Genomic DNA, 12,916 nt, shown 5'->3' with positions numbered 1-12,916 from the left:
TAAGTACATTATATCAACCCATGTTAACCAGTGAAGCTATTTCCTATTCTTAGAAGTCCCTGTTAACAGTGATTTATTTACAGAGACAGTGTAACAACAGATTCTAACATATAAAATAAATCATACTAAACTGTACACTGAAAAAGGGATCAACGGACAGATTTTACATTATGTAGGTTTGATCACAAAAAATAAAATTAGAAGTCTTCATTTTTACGGTAGTCTATCTGTTTACCCCAAATTTTCTGGTTTAACATTTGTACACTTCAAATGGCATTTAAACAGCTTCACAATGTTAAGTATTGTCAGTACAATTTGAAAACTTCTATGAAAGGATTTGTGTCATAAGTGTGCATGATACATTATTGAGCTGATTTTCACTGTCATTGAAGGACTGGGGATGGACATAAATTCTCCAAACAGAGCATCACTGGGAGCAACCAGGAAGCCAAGCAAGAGATGCCACTCCCTAGATCATTCAGGAGCAAAAGGGAACCGTTTCAGAGCTGTGCAGTTCAATCTGTTTTTTACAGAATGATTCTTTCATAACTCCCAAATTCTTCTGAAAAGTTATGAGAACAATTTACATTGCTTTACCTACAGCATTTCCCACGAAGTAAAAATATGGAGAGTTCGTCTGCCTATTGTAGGGCAGAGACCAAATAATTCAGGCACTTCTTCACCTACCCACTAAAAATGCATGTGGGTCTGAAGATGAAGTCCAGGTAGCTCAATAGTAAACCACCAAACATTTCCTTGGGCCTTTCTTAAAAAGCAGGGGAGGCACTGCCTAAGCCAAAGTGGTTTTGATTGCTTCCATGGTTTGGACGACTGATCTGGATACATTCTAGATGACAGTTGTCAAGAAATCAAACATCTCTTTTTACCAGAATGTAGTCTGACCATTTTTCCCTCGCAGTTCGAAGGGCTGCCTGTCGTAGTTTCATCACATGGGCAAACCGGGAGCTTGGCCAGTGCTTCGGTCCAATTTCATCAGGATAAGACCTAAAATGATAATAACAGCTCATCATTATTGAATGCCTACACATACCAAGCTCTGTCCTAAAGGTTTATATGTATTCATTCAATCTTCATCAACCCCAGAAAGTAGATACTATTATTGTTATCATCATCCTCATATTACAGATGAGGAAACTGGAGCAATGAGAGGTCAAGTAACTCAGTGCTTACTGTATATAGGAATCTTTACATGAAACATTTCAGTGAGTTCTCATGAGAGCCCTTTCAGGTGAGTACTACTGTTCTCTGCATTTCACAGGTGAGGACATAGGGGTAGAGCAGTTAAGTCATTCATATAATGTTACACAATGGGGCACAATCAAGATTTGAATCCAAGCAAAAAGCTCATGTTCCCAGACAATTTTTATACATCCTGCCATTGAACAAATTTAAAAAGTACGCAGTGTAAAACATGAGTTTCCCAGGAAAAACAAAGGTTTACTTTATTTGTTGGAGTCTCCACAAATGATTCCGTATAGTCTAACACATTGATCTATTGTAGGTAAAGTGAGATCATGTGATCCCTGTCAACATTCACAAAACAGCCACGGCAAGACTCCTCCAATGGCCACATAGGCAAGTGGGTTGGGGCACCCTCCAAAACCCTTTCTAAGGCACGCAACTGGCATGGACACTGATACTGTTGCAGTAATCCAAAACCCACCATCACTTCAAGATCTCATAGCTGCACTGGCAATACATTTGTTTTAGTGAACGAAAAACTGGAAAAACAATGAGACTATAACTTACAAATAAAGTTAACAAAACTATGTACAGCAAAGGAATTCTCTGGAATGTCTTTCCCAATTATCTTTTCAATGAAAATCAGTAGAATTCTCATTTTTCTAAATATATTGCCCCTCCAAAATGCCTGCTCAGATATTTTTTCACACTGACCTTGGCATATAATATATTTAGTCAAAACCTGGCTGCAGAGAACATTACCAAGATGCAAAGAAGGCACATAGAGTATTTCTGTGCCATTTTTATTAGGCAAAATTCCATTTTGAGGCACTCTAAAGGAGTGCTTACAATCTTTTCCAGTGTTCAGGCTTCATTGTGAAATACTGCTTGATATACAGTCTATGGGCTTAGATTTATTATTTATTTAATTTATTTGTTATTATTTATATAATAAATTATATTATATAATAAATTATATTTTATATATTATAAATACAAATGTAAACATATTTATATAAATATAAATATATATATTATATTTATAATAATTTATAATATGCTATAATTATATTTATAATATATGTATAATATATAAATGTATAAAATATATATTATATAAATATGAATTTATATATTATATTTATAATAAACATGTATGTATATATGTATATCACAATATATATTTGTATTTATTTATAATATAAATATAAATCTATAATATAAATAAGAATTCTTACATATAGAGAGACTAGAAGAACAGAAAGTTGTTATGGAATAGCATTTATTATTACTATAATACAAATTTGACTTTCAATAAGTGACTTATCTTTGGAAGAAATTCAGGCAACTCCTTCATTCTATGTCTACAATTCCTTAAGGGAAAATTGTAGTAGCTTTGGGAACATTTATAATATTAAGTTTTAAATACATTTATTCTTGTTCTTCTTTGCTCATCCAACCAGCATTAACTTATTGCCTGCCAAGAATATGGCTCTGAGGGGAGAAGGGGAATATAAAGTGTTTATATACTCTAGCCCCTGCCAAAGAACCTACGATTTATTTAGAAAAATAAATATACTAATTGCATAGTTAATTAATGATGTTGGTTACGTGTATCGTTGTGCCAAACAGGATGACATAGAAAATAAGCAATACAATTGTTGAGACAAAGGTAGATATTTATAACTGAATGATTAAAAATAGCTTTCTCTAAGAGTTAGTTATAAAGAAGGAAAGGATCTTCCAGGATCTGCATAAGCAACAGCGTGGGGTTTGGAAATAAAAGGAACATTTCTGAATAAAGCACATTTTCTTTTGGTGCTAAATTCATGGAATTTAAAAAATAAAAGTCTTAGGTGTTTGAACTTTGTTCTGTAGGTCCTAAAGAGTAAGTGAAGTCTTTTTAATAAAGAAATGACATTATTTGTATTTGAGGTAGACTGATTTGACTGTACGGTATGTAGGATGACTTGGAGGTAGAAGTAATAAAGAAATTGCTATGGGGGCCAGGCGCAGTGGCTCGCACCTGTAATCCCAGCACTTTGGGAGGCCGAGGCAGGCAGATCACCTAAGGTCAGGAGATCAAGACCATCCTGGCTAACATGGTGAAACCCCATCTCCACTAAAAATACAAAAAATTAGCTGGATATGGTGGTGGCGGACGCCTGTAGTCCCTGCTGCTCAGAATGTTGAGGCAGGATAATCGCTTGAACCCTGAAGGTGGAGGTTGCAGTGAGCCGAGATTGCGCCACTGCACTCCCGTCTGGGCAACAGAGCCAGACTCTGTCTCAAAAAAAAAGAGAAAGAAAAAGAAAAAAAAAATGCCATGGTAACCAGACACAATGGCTCGCACCTGGAATTCCAGCACTTTGGAAGGCCAAGGTGGGAGGATCACTTGAGGCCAGGAGTTCAAGCCCAGTCTGGACAACATAGCAAAATCATGTCTCTCCCCCACCCCACCCCCCAAAAATATTAGCCAAGTATAGTGGTGCATGCCTGTGGTCCTAGCTACTCAGCAGGTTGAAGGGGGAGTATTGCCTGAGCCCAGGAGTGTGAGGTTACAATGGAGCTATGATCATGCCACTGCACTCCGGCTGGGGTGATAGAGTGAGACCCTGTCTCCAAAAGGAAAAAAAAGAAAAAAGAAAGAAAGAAAGAGAGAGAGAGAGAGAGAGAGAGAGAGAGAGAGAAAGAGAGAGAAAGGGAGGGAGGGAGGGGAAAGTGGGAAAGAAAAGGAAAGAAATGACCTTCTATGGTTAAGACTGGAAATAACCTAAATAAGCATCAATAGGGGATTGATTAAATAATTATGGTAAATGCATATACAATAGCTATTATGCAGTAAAACAAAATGAAAATGAAGCTCCTTAACTACTGCTACAGAATGATTAACAAGATATGAAAAGTTGAAAAAAATAAGGTGTATATAGAAAGTACACACATTTTCACTATGATCCTTCACATACAAAAGGTTTATGTTTAAAATATGGATAAACAATATCAATATTTTAAAATATACACCATCATGGCAATTTATTTATGAAGTAATGAAAACCTGAACATGGCTGGCAGCTGTGGGAGTAAACAGGAAGAGGGTACTGTGAAGATCCGTGAAAGGGAGAAATGCCAGGTATTCAGAACTCACATAGGTATAGAAATTAAAGACAGTGAAAGTCACATGTGCCTCCAAGCCTGGAAGGCCTAGAGAACTGGTTACAGAGGAAGGATAAATAACGAGTTTACAAAATTTGCTCTTGCTACTCACTCTGGTTCATCCATAGGCCTCCACTCCACATAGTGATAGAGTCTCTGTACATTTTTCAACCACTCCCTGAGTATTTCTGTTGTATTATCCACGTTGTGATCGGTGGCTGCCCTGCATGAGAGAAAGCACAGTATAGTTCAGCTTTGTCATCCAAAGACAGAGAGGGAAATCCAAAAGACCACTGAGTAACAGAAAGAAGAATGGCTACTTATGGATAAAAAAAATGTAAATATGAAAATAATTCCCTCATAGTCCAAACTAGACAATACATTTCTAAAGTAAGAGACACTGCTTAAAATCATCTTTGTGTCATTAGGTCATTAAACAGGGCTCACCCAGTCATAGAATCTCTAAGTGATTGCATTAATAAATAAACACATGAAAACACTAAGACACTGTAAGCAGAAAATGAATTACCCAAGAGTCAACTGATGAAGTTTCTTGGAAATATTTCTATATGTTTTAATTTTTAGATACCCAAGATGTAAACCCTACCTTTTAATTTCACTAACAATGACCCTCAATTTGAGCAATAATACTGCTTTATCTTCATTTCAAGTCAATTTTCTGACCACAACAAAATGTCTAGTCAGTGCTGCTTTAATTACTGTGAAGCTACAATAATAATTCTCAATATAAAACTCAAAATTTAAGGTAGCTCCAATTATCTATTTTGGATTAACTTGACCATCACTTATACAAAATAGAGTATTTTCCAAAGCCTTTAAATAATGTATTCAAAACTTGTACCTGTTCTACCTTGAAAGTTTAACAAATGGATCCACTTGTAAAGGGGCTTAACTCACTTATTTCAAAAATATTTTCAAATTGTATCACAAAGCAATACCCAACACATGTAAAAGTTACTCCGAACACCTATAAATGAGGAGATAATGAAATGAAAAACAGAAAAAGAGAAGAAAGCAGGGGCTGCAATCCTGACAACAAACAAGGTAGAATTCAGGCCAAAGACTACTAAGATAACAAAGAAGGAAACTTTATAATACTAAAATTAGATGAGAACCGGCTCCTCTCTTCATGGCAAGTTCTAGGAGGGAAAAAGACCCACAGGCCCACCTGGACATTCCATGGCCTGGAGAGGGAGAGAGGTGATGTGTGAAGCTGACAGTTTTGAGGGATACCAGGTGAGCATCTTAGGACAAAGACGGGGTAGGAGGAGCCCTTGGCAACTCACAGAGGTGGGAAAGCGATGCAGAAGGCAGCGCAGAAGAAGACTACAGGCTCCACTGATTTTGTAATTGTGCCAAAAAGTGCAACATCAGCAAAAGTCACATCCGTTGTGACACATGGCCCAAGCTACCAATGTCCCAGGTGACAAGTGGCCATGAAGCACACCATGAGAGTCGAACCACTGGGCTTGTGAGAGGAAGCATGCAGAGAGCATTTCCTGAAATGGAGAATCCACTGTAAAGCACCTTATTCTTCACTCAAAACATTGTGAAGAGGAATAAGTTAAAACTAAACAAAACAAAAATTCTTTATCACAGTGTTAGCCAGAAGTGATGAGAATTCTACGTTATTCTTAAATTATTTATAAATAGCATGGGAGAATTTGCCAGGTGCAGTGGCACACACCCTTCCCAGCTACATGGGAGGCTGAGGTAGGAGGATCACTTGAGCTCAGGAGTTCCAGGCTGCAGTGAGTACAATTGTGCCTGTGAATAGCCACTGCACTCCAGCCTGGGGAAAGAGCAAGACCCCATTTCTTAAAAAAAAAAAAAAAAAATAGTTTAGGAGAATTTTTAAAGCCTCCACTTTTTTCCTTGGTTATTGTTTCTTCATTACACAGGACTTCTGAAATTCTCTTTGCCTTCCCTACATCAATGCATTTCCTATTCCTTTTGGCAAAGTTAGTCTTATCTTATTAAATCCATTTTCCTGGTGTACAGATTAAACAACTCCAAAACTTGCCTAAGCATCCACTCCTGATGAACAGCCTTAGAAACTGCTTGTAGTATACAGAGGTACAGATGTCTAATTAAAAACAGAAGCACAGATTTCAAATATTCTTTTTACTGAGTTAAAAAATGGTCTGTACTGTTACCTCCCTGAATTAAGGTTCTCTTTGTTCTTAGGCTTCTGAGGAAATGAACATGTTCTCCAGTTGTGGTTGGACAGAGGTGCATCCATCCTGGTCTTTGATGCGCAGGGCCAGTCTCTCCTACACTTGTTCCCAGAGGAGGAAGAGCAGCACAGGCCATACCAGCCCACCGAGGAAGCCTTGCAGCCCCTGGTTGAGACTAAGTTTCTCTGCTTCTCTCCTCTCCACTGTCAAAAAAGTCAAAAACACAGAAATCCAGGCAGACACTTCTAACTGCTGCCTTGTAATCGCTCTGACAAAAGTATGTCTCCCTTTGGATGCATAGGCTATTCAGAGTGTTGGAGAGAGATACCAAAGGCCCAGATGCAAGCTCTCTGGAGGAAACCTGAAGCTGGTGTTAATGGTTCTGTTTTCAGAGCCCTGTAGCACAAGGCAGCAACAGTGCGGTGCTTGTCCTGCTGCAGCACTCCACAAGCAGCTAGACACAAAAACCTCTGTGGCCGAGGTGGATTTTTCCATGGAGCTAGAAAGCTGAGAACCCAGAACGTGTGAGCCCCCTCAGGAGGAGCTGAGGCACTGTGGCCCATCTCTCTATCTGAAGGCTCCTTACGGTCCCTGTGGAAAATGAGTACTGCCTCAGATCTGTCATTCTTCTCCCAATCAGACAAGAAAAGGCACCCAGAAAGGTCACAGACATCACCCGTGGAGTCTGTGAAGAAAACAAATGATATGCAAGGACAGCTAGGCATCTGGAGAGGTGATCTGCAAGTAATCGACAGTCTTCAAACTGGAAAACCACGGTTTGCAAAAACACAAACATGGGCTGGCAGGGTGACCATGTTTCTGGGAGGCTCACACTGCTCAATCTTTGCCTGAATTCTCCAACTAGAGTGGATTAACACCTAAATTGACACCTCGACTCACTCGCTCTTCCCTGGGTCTCTCTGACTCAGGATAAGACAGCAAGGAGAGGCTGGGCGTGGTGGCTCATGCCTGTAATCCCAGCATTTCGAGGCCAACGTAGGTGGATCACCTGAGGTCTGGAGTTTGAGGCCAGCCCAGGCAACATGGCAAAATGCTGTCTCTACTAAAAATATAAAAATTAGCCCGATGTGATGGTGCACGCCTGTAGTCCAGGTACTCGGGGAAGCTGAGGCAGGAGAATTGCTTGAACCCAGGAGGTGGAGATTTCAGTGAGCTGAGATCATGTCACTGCACTCTAGCCTGGGCGAGAGAGTGAGACTCTGTCTCAAAAGAAAAACAAAACAAAAAAGGACAGCAAGGAGAGCTCAGCTCTTGAGCTGTTTTTAATTTCCTTTGAAGGTCATGTTGGGACAATAATTTGGTTTTACCTCTGAGGAGCCCTGGTACCCACCAGCTACCATGGTCTCTCCCTTCCACTTTTAGGGGAGCTGTGGCCCTGACACAGCTTCAGTGCCAACTTCAGTTGGCCCCTGCTCTGTCCAGGAGTCCTGGCTTGCTTTCTTTGGAGCTAGTACCTGAAAAGGGAGTGCTGGTAGAAACAGGTGCCACATCTGCACTGGCCACCTCTCACCCTAAATGCTGCCTGTCTGCCTTCCCTCTGATTCTGCTTTTACTTCTTATTTCTCCTCCTTCATCTTCTCCAGCTCTACAAGTTAGCAAAGGCCCATGAGTCTCAGATTCAAAATTAAATTAGAACAAAGGGAAACACATACTGGAGACATGAGCACAGTATGTGTAGGGATCCCCTTGGTAGATGATGCTCCCAGGTCAACACGTGGACTGTCACTGCTGCATGGAAGGGAGCAAAAAGAGCAAGCCAAGAAGTCAACATGTCTGCAGGATGAGACCGCTTTACTGCTTGGCTATGGACAAAAAAAAAAATTGAGATTTATTTGGCAATGTCTAAAAACATTGACATTTCTCCTTGTTCCAGGAGTTAGTTTTCATTTCTAAGTCTTGCCTCTTAAGACTCAGTGCCAACTAGAAGTAATTAGAACTGACTCATTTATTTTTACCATAGTCCTACTAAGGTTTTTAGGGCTAAACTCATATTGGTAAGCATGAGGCCACTGGAATCATATTAAAGATGAATACTGGATCTCTCAGCAGGTGGGACACAGAAATTGAGGATATAGTACTATTTTATTTTATTTTAGAGAAGGAGTTTCACTCTTGTTGCCCAGGCTGGAGTGCAAAGGCACAATCTAGGCTCACTGCCACCTTCGCCTCCCAGGTTCAAGCAGTTCTGCCTCAGCCTTACAAGTAGCTGGGATTACAGGCATGCAACACCATGTCCAGATAATTTTGTATTTTCAGTAGAGATGGGGTTTCACCATGTTGGCTATGCTGGTCTTGAACTCCTGAACTCAGGTGGTCCACCTGCCTCTGCCTCCCAAAATAATCTAGGATTACAGGCGTGAGCCACTGCGCCCAGCCAGGACACAGTACTTCTGATCACTTCCATCTGCACTGAGCCTCAGGGAATATCCTAAGCTTCCCTGCCACACCCCAGAATGTCTAGACCTCTGTCACTATAGAAGAGGTCTGCGACTAGTGGAAGAAGAGGATGGCCACGCTGGGCAGTGACTAATCTATTGATCTTGGTGTCTGAGAACCTGCAAAATACGTTATCCAGAGATGCAAGAGAATGGTAATTGAATGAACAACAAAGTTAGTCACCACCTGGACAATCCTCACCATGACTACAGAGTTGGCAAAAGTGAATTTTCCAACTAGAGACTTCAAACACTGAACTGCCCTCTCAGATGTTTCTTGTTTTCACCCAGCAAAGAAGACTCACTGGTGTAGAAAATAAAGAACTCCACCTAAAAATAAAATTCCACTAATGAAAGCAACCACTGTAATTCATTTTCAAGAAAGGTCATATTATCAAATCCCATGAGGTGGTGGGACTTGCACAGCTGGAGAAGAAGAACAAGAGGAAATACGAACTAAAAGCAGAATTAGAGGAAAAGCAGATGGGCAGCATTTAGGGTGAGAGATGGCCAGTGAGGATGTGGCACCTGTTTCTACCAGCACTCCCTTTTCAGGTACTAGCTCCAAAGAAAGCAAGCCAGGACTCCTGGACAGAGCGGAGGCCAACTATGAGCACTGTGTCCAGTCTTAAGGAAAGACTCCGCAGCAGCAGATCTGCCAAAAGGAGAGACACGCTCACCCACTCATCAAAATATGCCAATTGATTTTTGCTTCTTGGTTACTGGGTAGAGTTCTGTCTAAAGATCTGGAACCCTTCTTCTGGGTGGAAACTAGATGTGCATATGGTTAAGGACATGAATATGGATTGGGGACCTGAGGATTCCTCCCCCAAAAAGCCTTTTCCTAGATCCTATGGATACCAAGTCAATTAGTTGCAATTCTTCCCAATGAACTAAGAAATCAGAAAAACTCAATTCTTGTGAAAACCTCCTCACCAACGAAATTAATGTTTATACTTCCTCAACATCCCTCCTCAGTATGCCCCATTTCATCCCAGAAACAATCATAGACACAACACACCTGAAGGCTGGGTATGTGTGATGTAAAAATAAATATTTGATTCTGGAAATCCAAGCAACCAACTAATCAGTTTCACCTCTAAACAGCATCCCCTGATTTTTCCTGATGGTAAAATCTGCTGATTGACCGACCAGTTAAGCGTCAATTCAAAAGCCCATTATCATCTTTTGATGATAAAATTAATCAACTTAAGCACATTATAATTGAGCTATTTTTTGATACTCATGATTCTGAGCCATGTTGTTCTTCTCTTTGTGTTAAGAACCTCTCAACGTTATGTCACACACTGACCTGTTTTTAGCCTTATGATTAAGTTACTCATCATCTTTATTTCCAGTTACAGAAAAGATGGCTGAGGATGAGAAGTTATGACTTGCTCAAGCCATGCAAATGGTGGGTGCTAGAGCTTGCCCTTTTTACTCAGGCCGTCGAATCTGTCCCTCAACACCCACCCCCACCAGGCTCCCTGCCACTCCTGTCCAACAGAGAGTAGATGACCAGGAAACACCTGTCAAAATGGAAATTCTCTACCTTGTCGAGGATATTAATCAATATGACCAATATGATCATCTCAGGATGACAGGATGGAAATGTCCCAGCAAGAAACAAAAGAAAAATGGGAAGATCCGTCCATTATCTACAAGATTTGCTTAGGTTTATTTTCATCGTAATTCTCCTTGGAGTCACGACCCTTGGAATTCCATGAAAATATCAGTGGGAGCGTCTGGGACAAGACAAATATGTTTCTCATTTGTCTAAGTACCTTTTTCCTGTTTCTCTTCTCTTTTGTCCCTTGTTTATTCTTCTTCCCACCCTTTTCACCCACTCTTCATGGCTGCTTTTCTTGTCTGTATTGGATTTTCCAATTCTGTTAAGTTCTTCATTTTGTGGATGCACCCTGAAGACATGCAGTTACTAGTTAAATGAAGCACTGGTACTAAAGAGAAGACACAGCAGGATCCATAAACATTTTCTCCAGGAGTCCTGAATTTCTACACCCTCCAAACACGTCAGGCTAGATTGGACAGCCCCTACCTGTAATTATGCATCAACAGCTTGCCATGCTTCCAACACGGTGCTTGCTCCTGTATTGTAATTAACTGGTTCTATTTCTTTCTTCATTACTCGACTTTCTTCCCTGAGGCCAGGGACTGTCCCAGTACTTAACAGTTCACTATAAAATAAGCACTAATCATGAGTTTGACAAATGAATGAATGAACAATTTCAGGGGAACTTCTCCCCATCCAACCCAAATGCCTACAAAGGCTGAGCACAGATAACAAAGAAGTGAAATGAACCATGTCCGAGCCAATGGTGTGAACGGAGGACTGTTGAGAATAGCACATGTGGGCCCCAGCTGATTGCTGCTGCACTGGAATGTGTGCCCAGAAATTCTGGGCTTTCAAATTGTTTCAAGAGGAGCTGGCTATCTACATTTTAGAGATAAAAGTCTATTTATAACCTGTACAAACTTTTAGGCTGAAATGCCATGAAAATATTCCAGCCTGGCAGGAGTTCTCTGAAAACCATGGAAGCCAACATAAAAAAACACATTGTTTCATCTCTTAATAGCCCAGGTCCATCCAGCCACACATGCTCAAGGCACATATTTCAGTGATTAAATCTTTCAGAAATGGCTGGGAGGATAGCAATAATATCACTTCGCTGCTTTCACAAGACAGAAAACATCTTCAATGAAAAAGAAAAGACAAATATGCACAGGTTGAGCAAGATGTAAGTAGTTCTCTCAACCAGTCTAATATCAAGAGAACTGGAAAAAAGAAAAAAAAAATGATGCAGGTACCACGGAATGAGTGTAAGTGTAGACTTCCTGAAAACACCATATATACCTCCTCTCTTTGTGCAGCAACTAAGACATAATTACTGCTGCACAAACTTTTTCTAACAACTTTATTGAGATATATTTCACATACTGAATATTCACTCTTCTAAAGTATAAAATTCAGTGTCTTTCAGTTGGGCAACCATCACCTTTATCCAATTCCAGAACATTTTCATCACCTCAAAAAGAAACCCTATACCCATTAACAGTCACCTCTCACCCTTCCAGGCCCTGGTAATCATTCTACTTCCTGCCCCTATGGATTTGCCCATTCTTGTCATTTTTTATCAATGAAATCATACAATTGTGGCCTTTTGTGTCTGACTTCTTTCACTTTGCTTAGTGTTTTCAAGGTTCATGCATGTTGTAGCACATATCAGTACTTAACTTCTTTTTATGGCCTTACAATATTCCATAGTATGGATATGCCACATTTTGTTTATCCATTCATCAATTAGTAGACATTTGGGCGTTTTCACTTTGTAGTTATTATGAACGATACTGCTATGAACATTCATGTAGAAGTTTTTGGGTGGACATATGGTTTCCTTTACCTTGAGTATGGCTGCTCAATTTTAAATACTATGGAAAAAGAAGAAAATTTATTTTATTTTATTCTTTACCATTTGTAGAGAACCTACTATGTTCCAGTCACTAAGCTGACCATTTTACATATATAACTTTAACATTTAAAGTAATTCTCCTGTAAGTATTATGATCCCCATTTTACAGAAGAGAAATGTGAGGCTGAGACTCTCTTCCAAAGCTTGTTTTCTTTCCATTTATACTTCATCTTTGTTATGCATTTTTCTTAATTTCTGAAATTCTCAGTTTTCTGTTCCAATGCAGCAGAGAGGAATCCTTTCCTCTGCTCCATGAGAATCTTGGTTGTACATGAGATGAGCAGATGCAAGGGTCCAGGAATACGTGGGCAGCTGCAAGAAAGCGAGAAGTATGGGGTCTTAGCAGAGGAGCTGGGGTGGCGCAGCTGAAACAGGACATGAGTGATGAAACTCTGAGGGCTAAGCCCAGCGCTGCCTA

At 40.0% G+C, this 12,916-nt stretch overlaps 1 protein-coding gene across 12 annotated transcripts in view; it reads right to left on the bottom strand.

The window, feature by feature from the left end:
• COLGALT2 (collagen beta(1-O)galactosyltransferase 2) overlaps nucleotides 1-12,916 on the bottom strand; it is a 123,938-nt gene that overhangs the window by 54,607 nt on the left and 56,415 nt on the right. For 11 of the 12 annotated variants that reach the window (XM_074389961.1, XM_074389962.1, XM_074389954.1 and 8 more), the window contains 2 exons: nucleotides 4,469-4,579; nucleotides 888-1,005 (listed from right to left, as the gene is read on the bottom strand). In XM_074389961.1, coding sequence (XP_074246062.1) covers nucleotides 888-1,005; nucleotides 4,469-4,482 — 132 coding nt within the window. In that variant the 5' untranslated portion in view covers nucleotides 4,483-4,579. Of the gene's footprint in view, nucleotides 1-887; nucleotides 1,006-4,468; nucleotides 4,580-10,794; nucleotides 10,930-11,066; nucleotides 12,811-12,916 lie in introns of all 12 variants that reach the window. The other variant, XM_074389960.1, reaches the window with a different exon arrangement.

The sequence above is a fragment of the Saimiri boliviensis genome, chromosome 19 (genome assembly GCF_048565385.1).
Source record: "Saimiri boliviensis isolate mSaiBol1 chromosome 19, mSaiBol1.pri, whole genome shotgun sequence".
Taxonomy (NCBI): domain Eukaryota; kingdom Metazoa; phylum Chordata; class Mammalia; order Primates; family Cebidae; genus Saimiri; species Saimiri boliviensis.
Note: the sequence above shows the minus strand (reverse complement) of the source record. Positions and strands in the feature narration are given on the sequence as shown.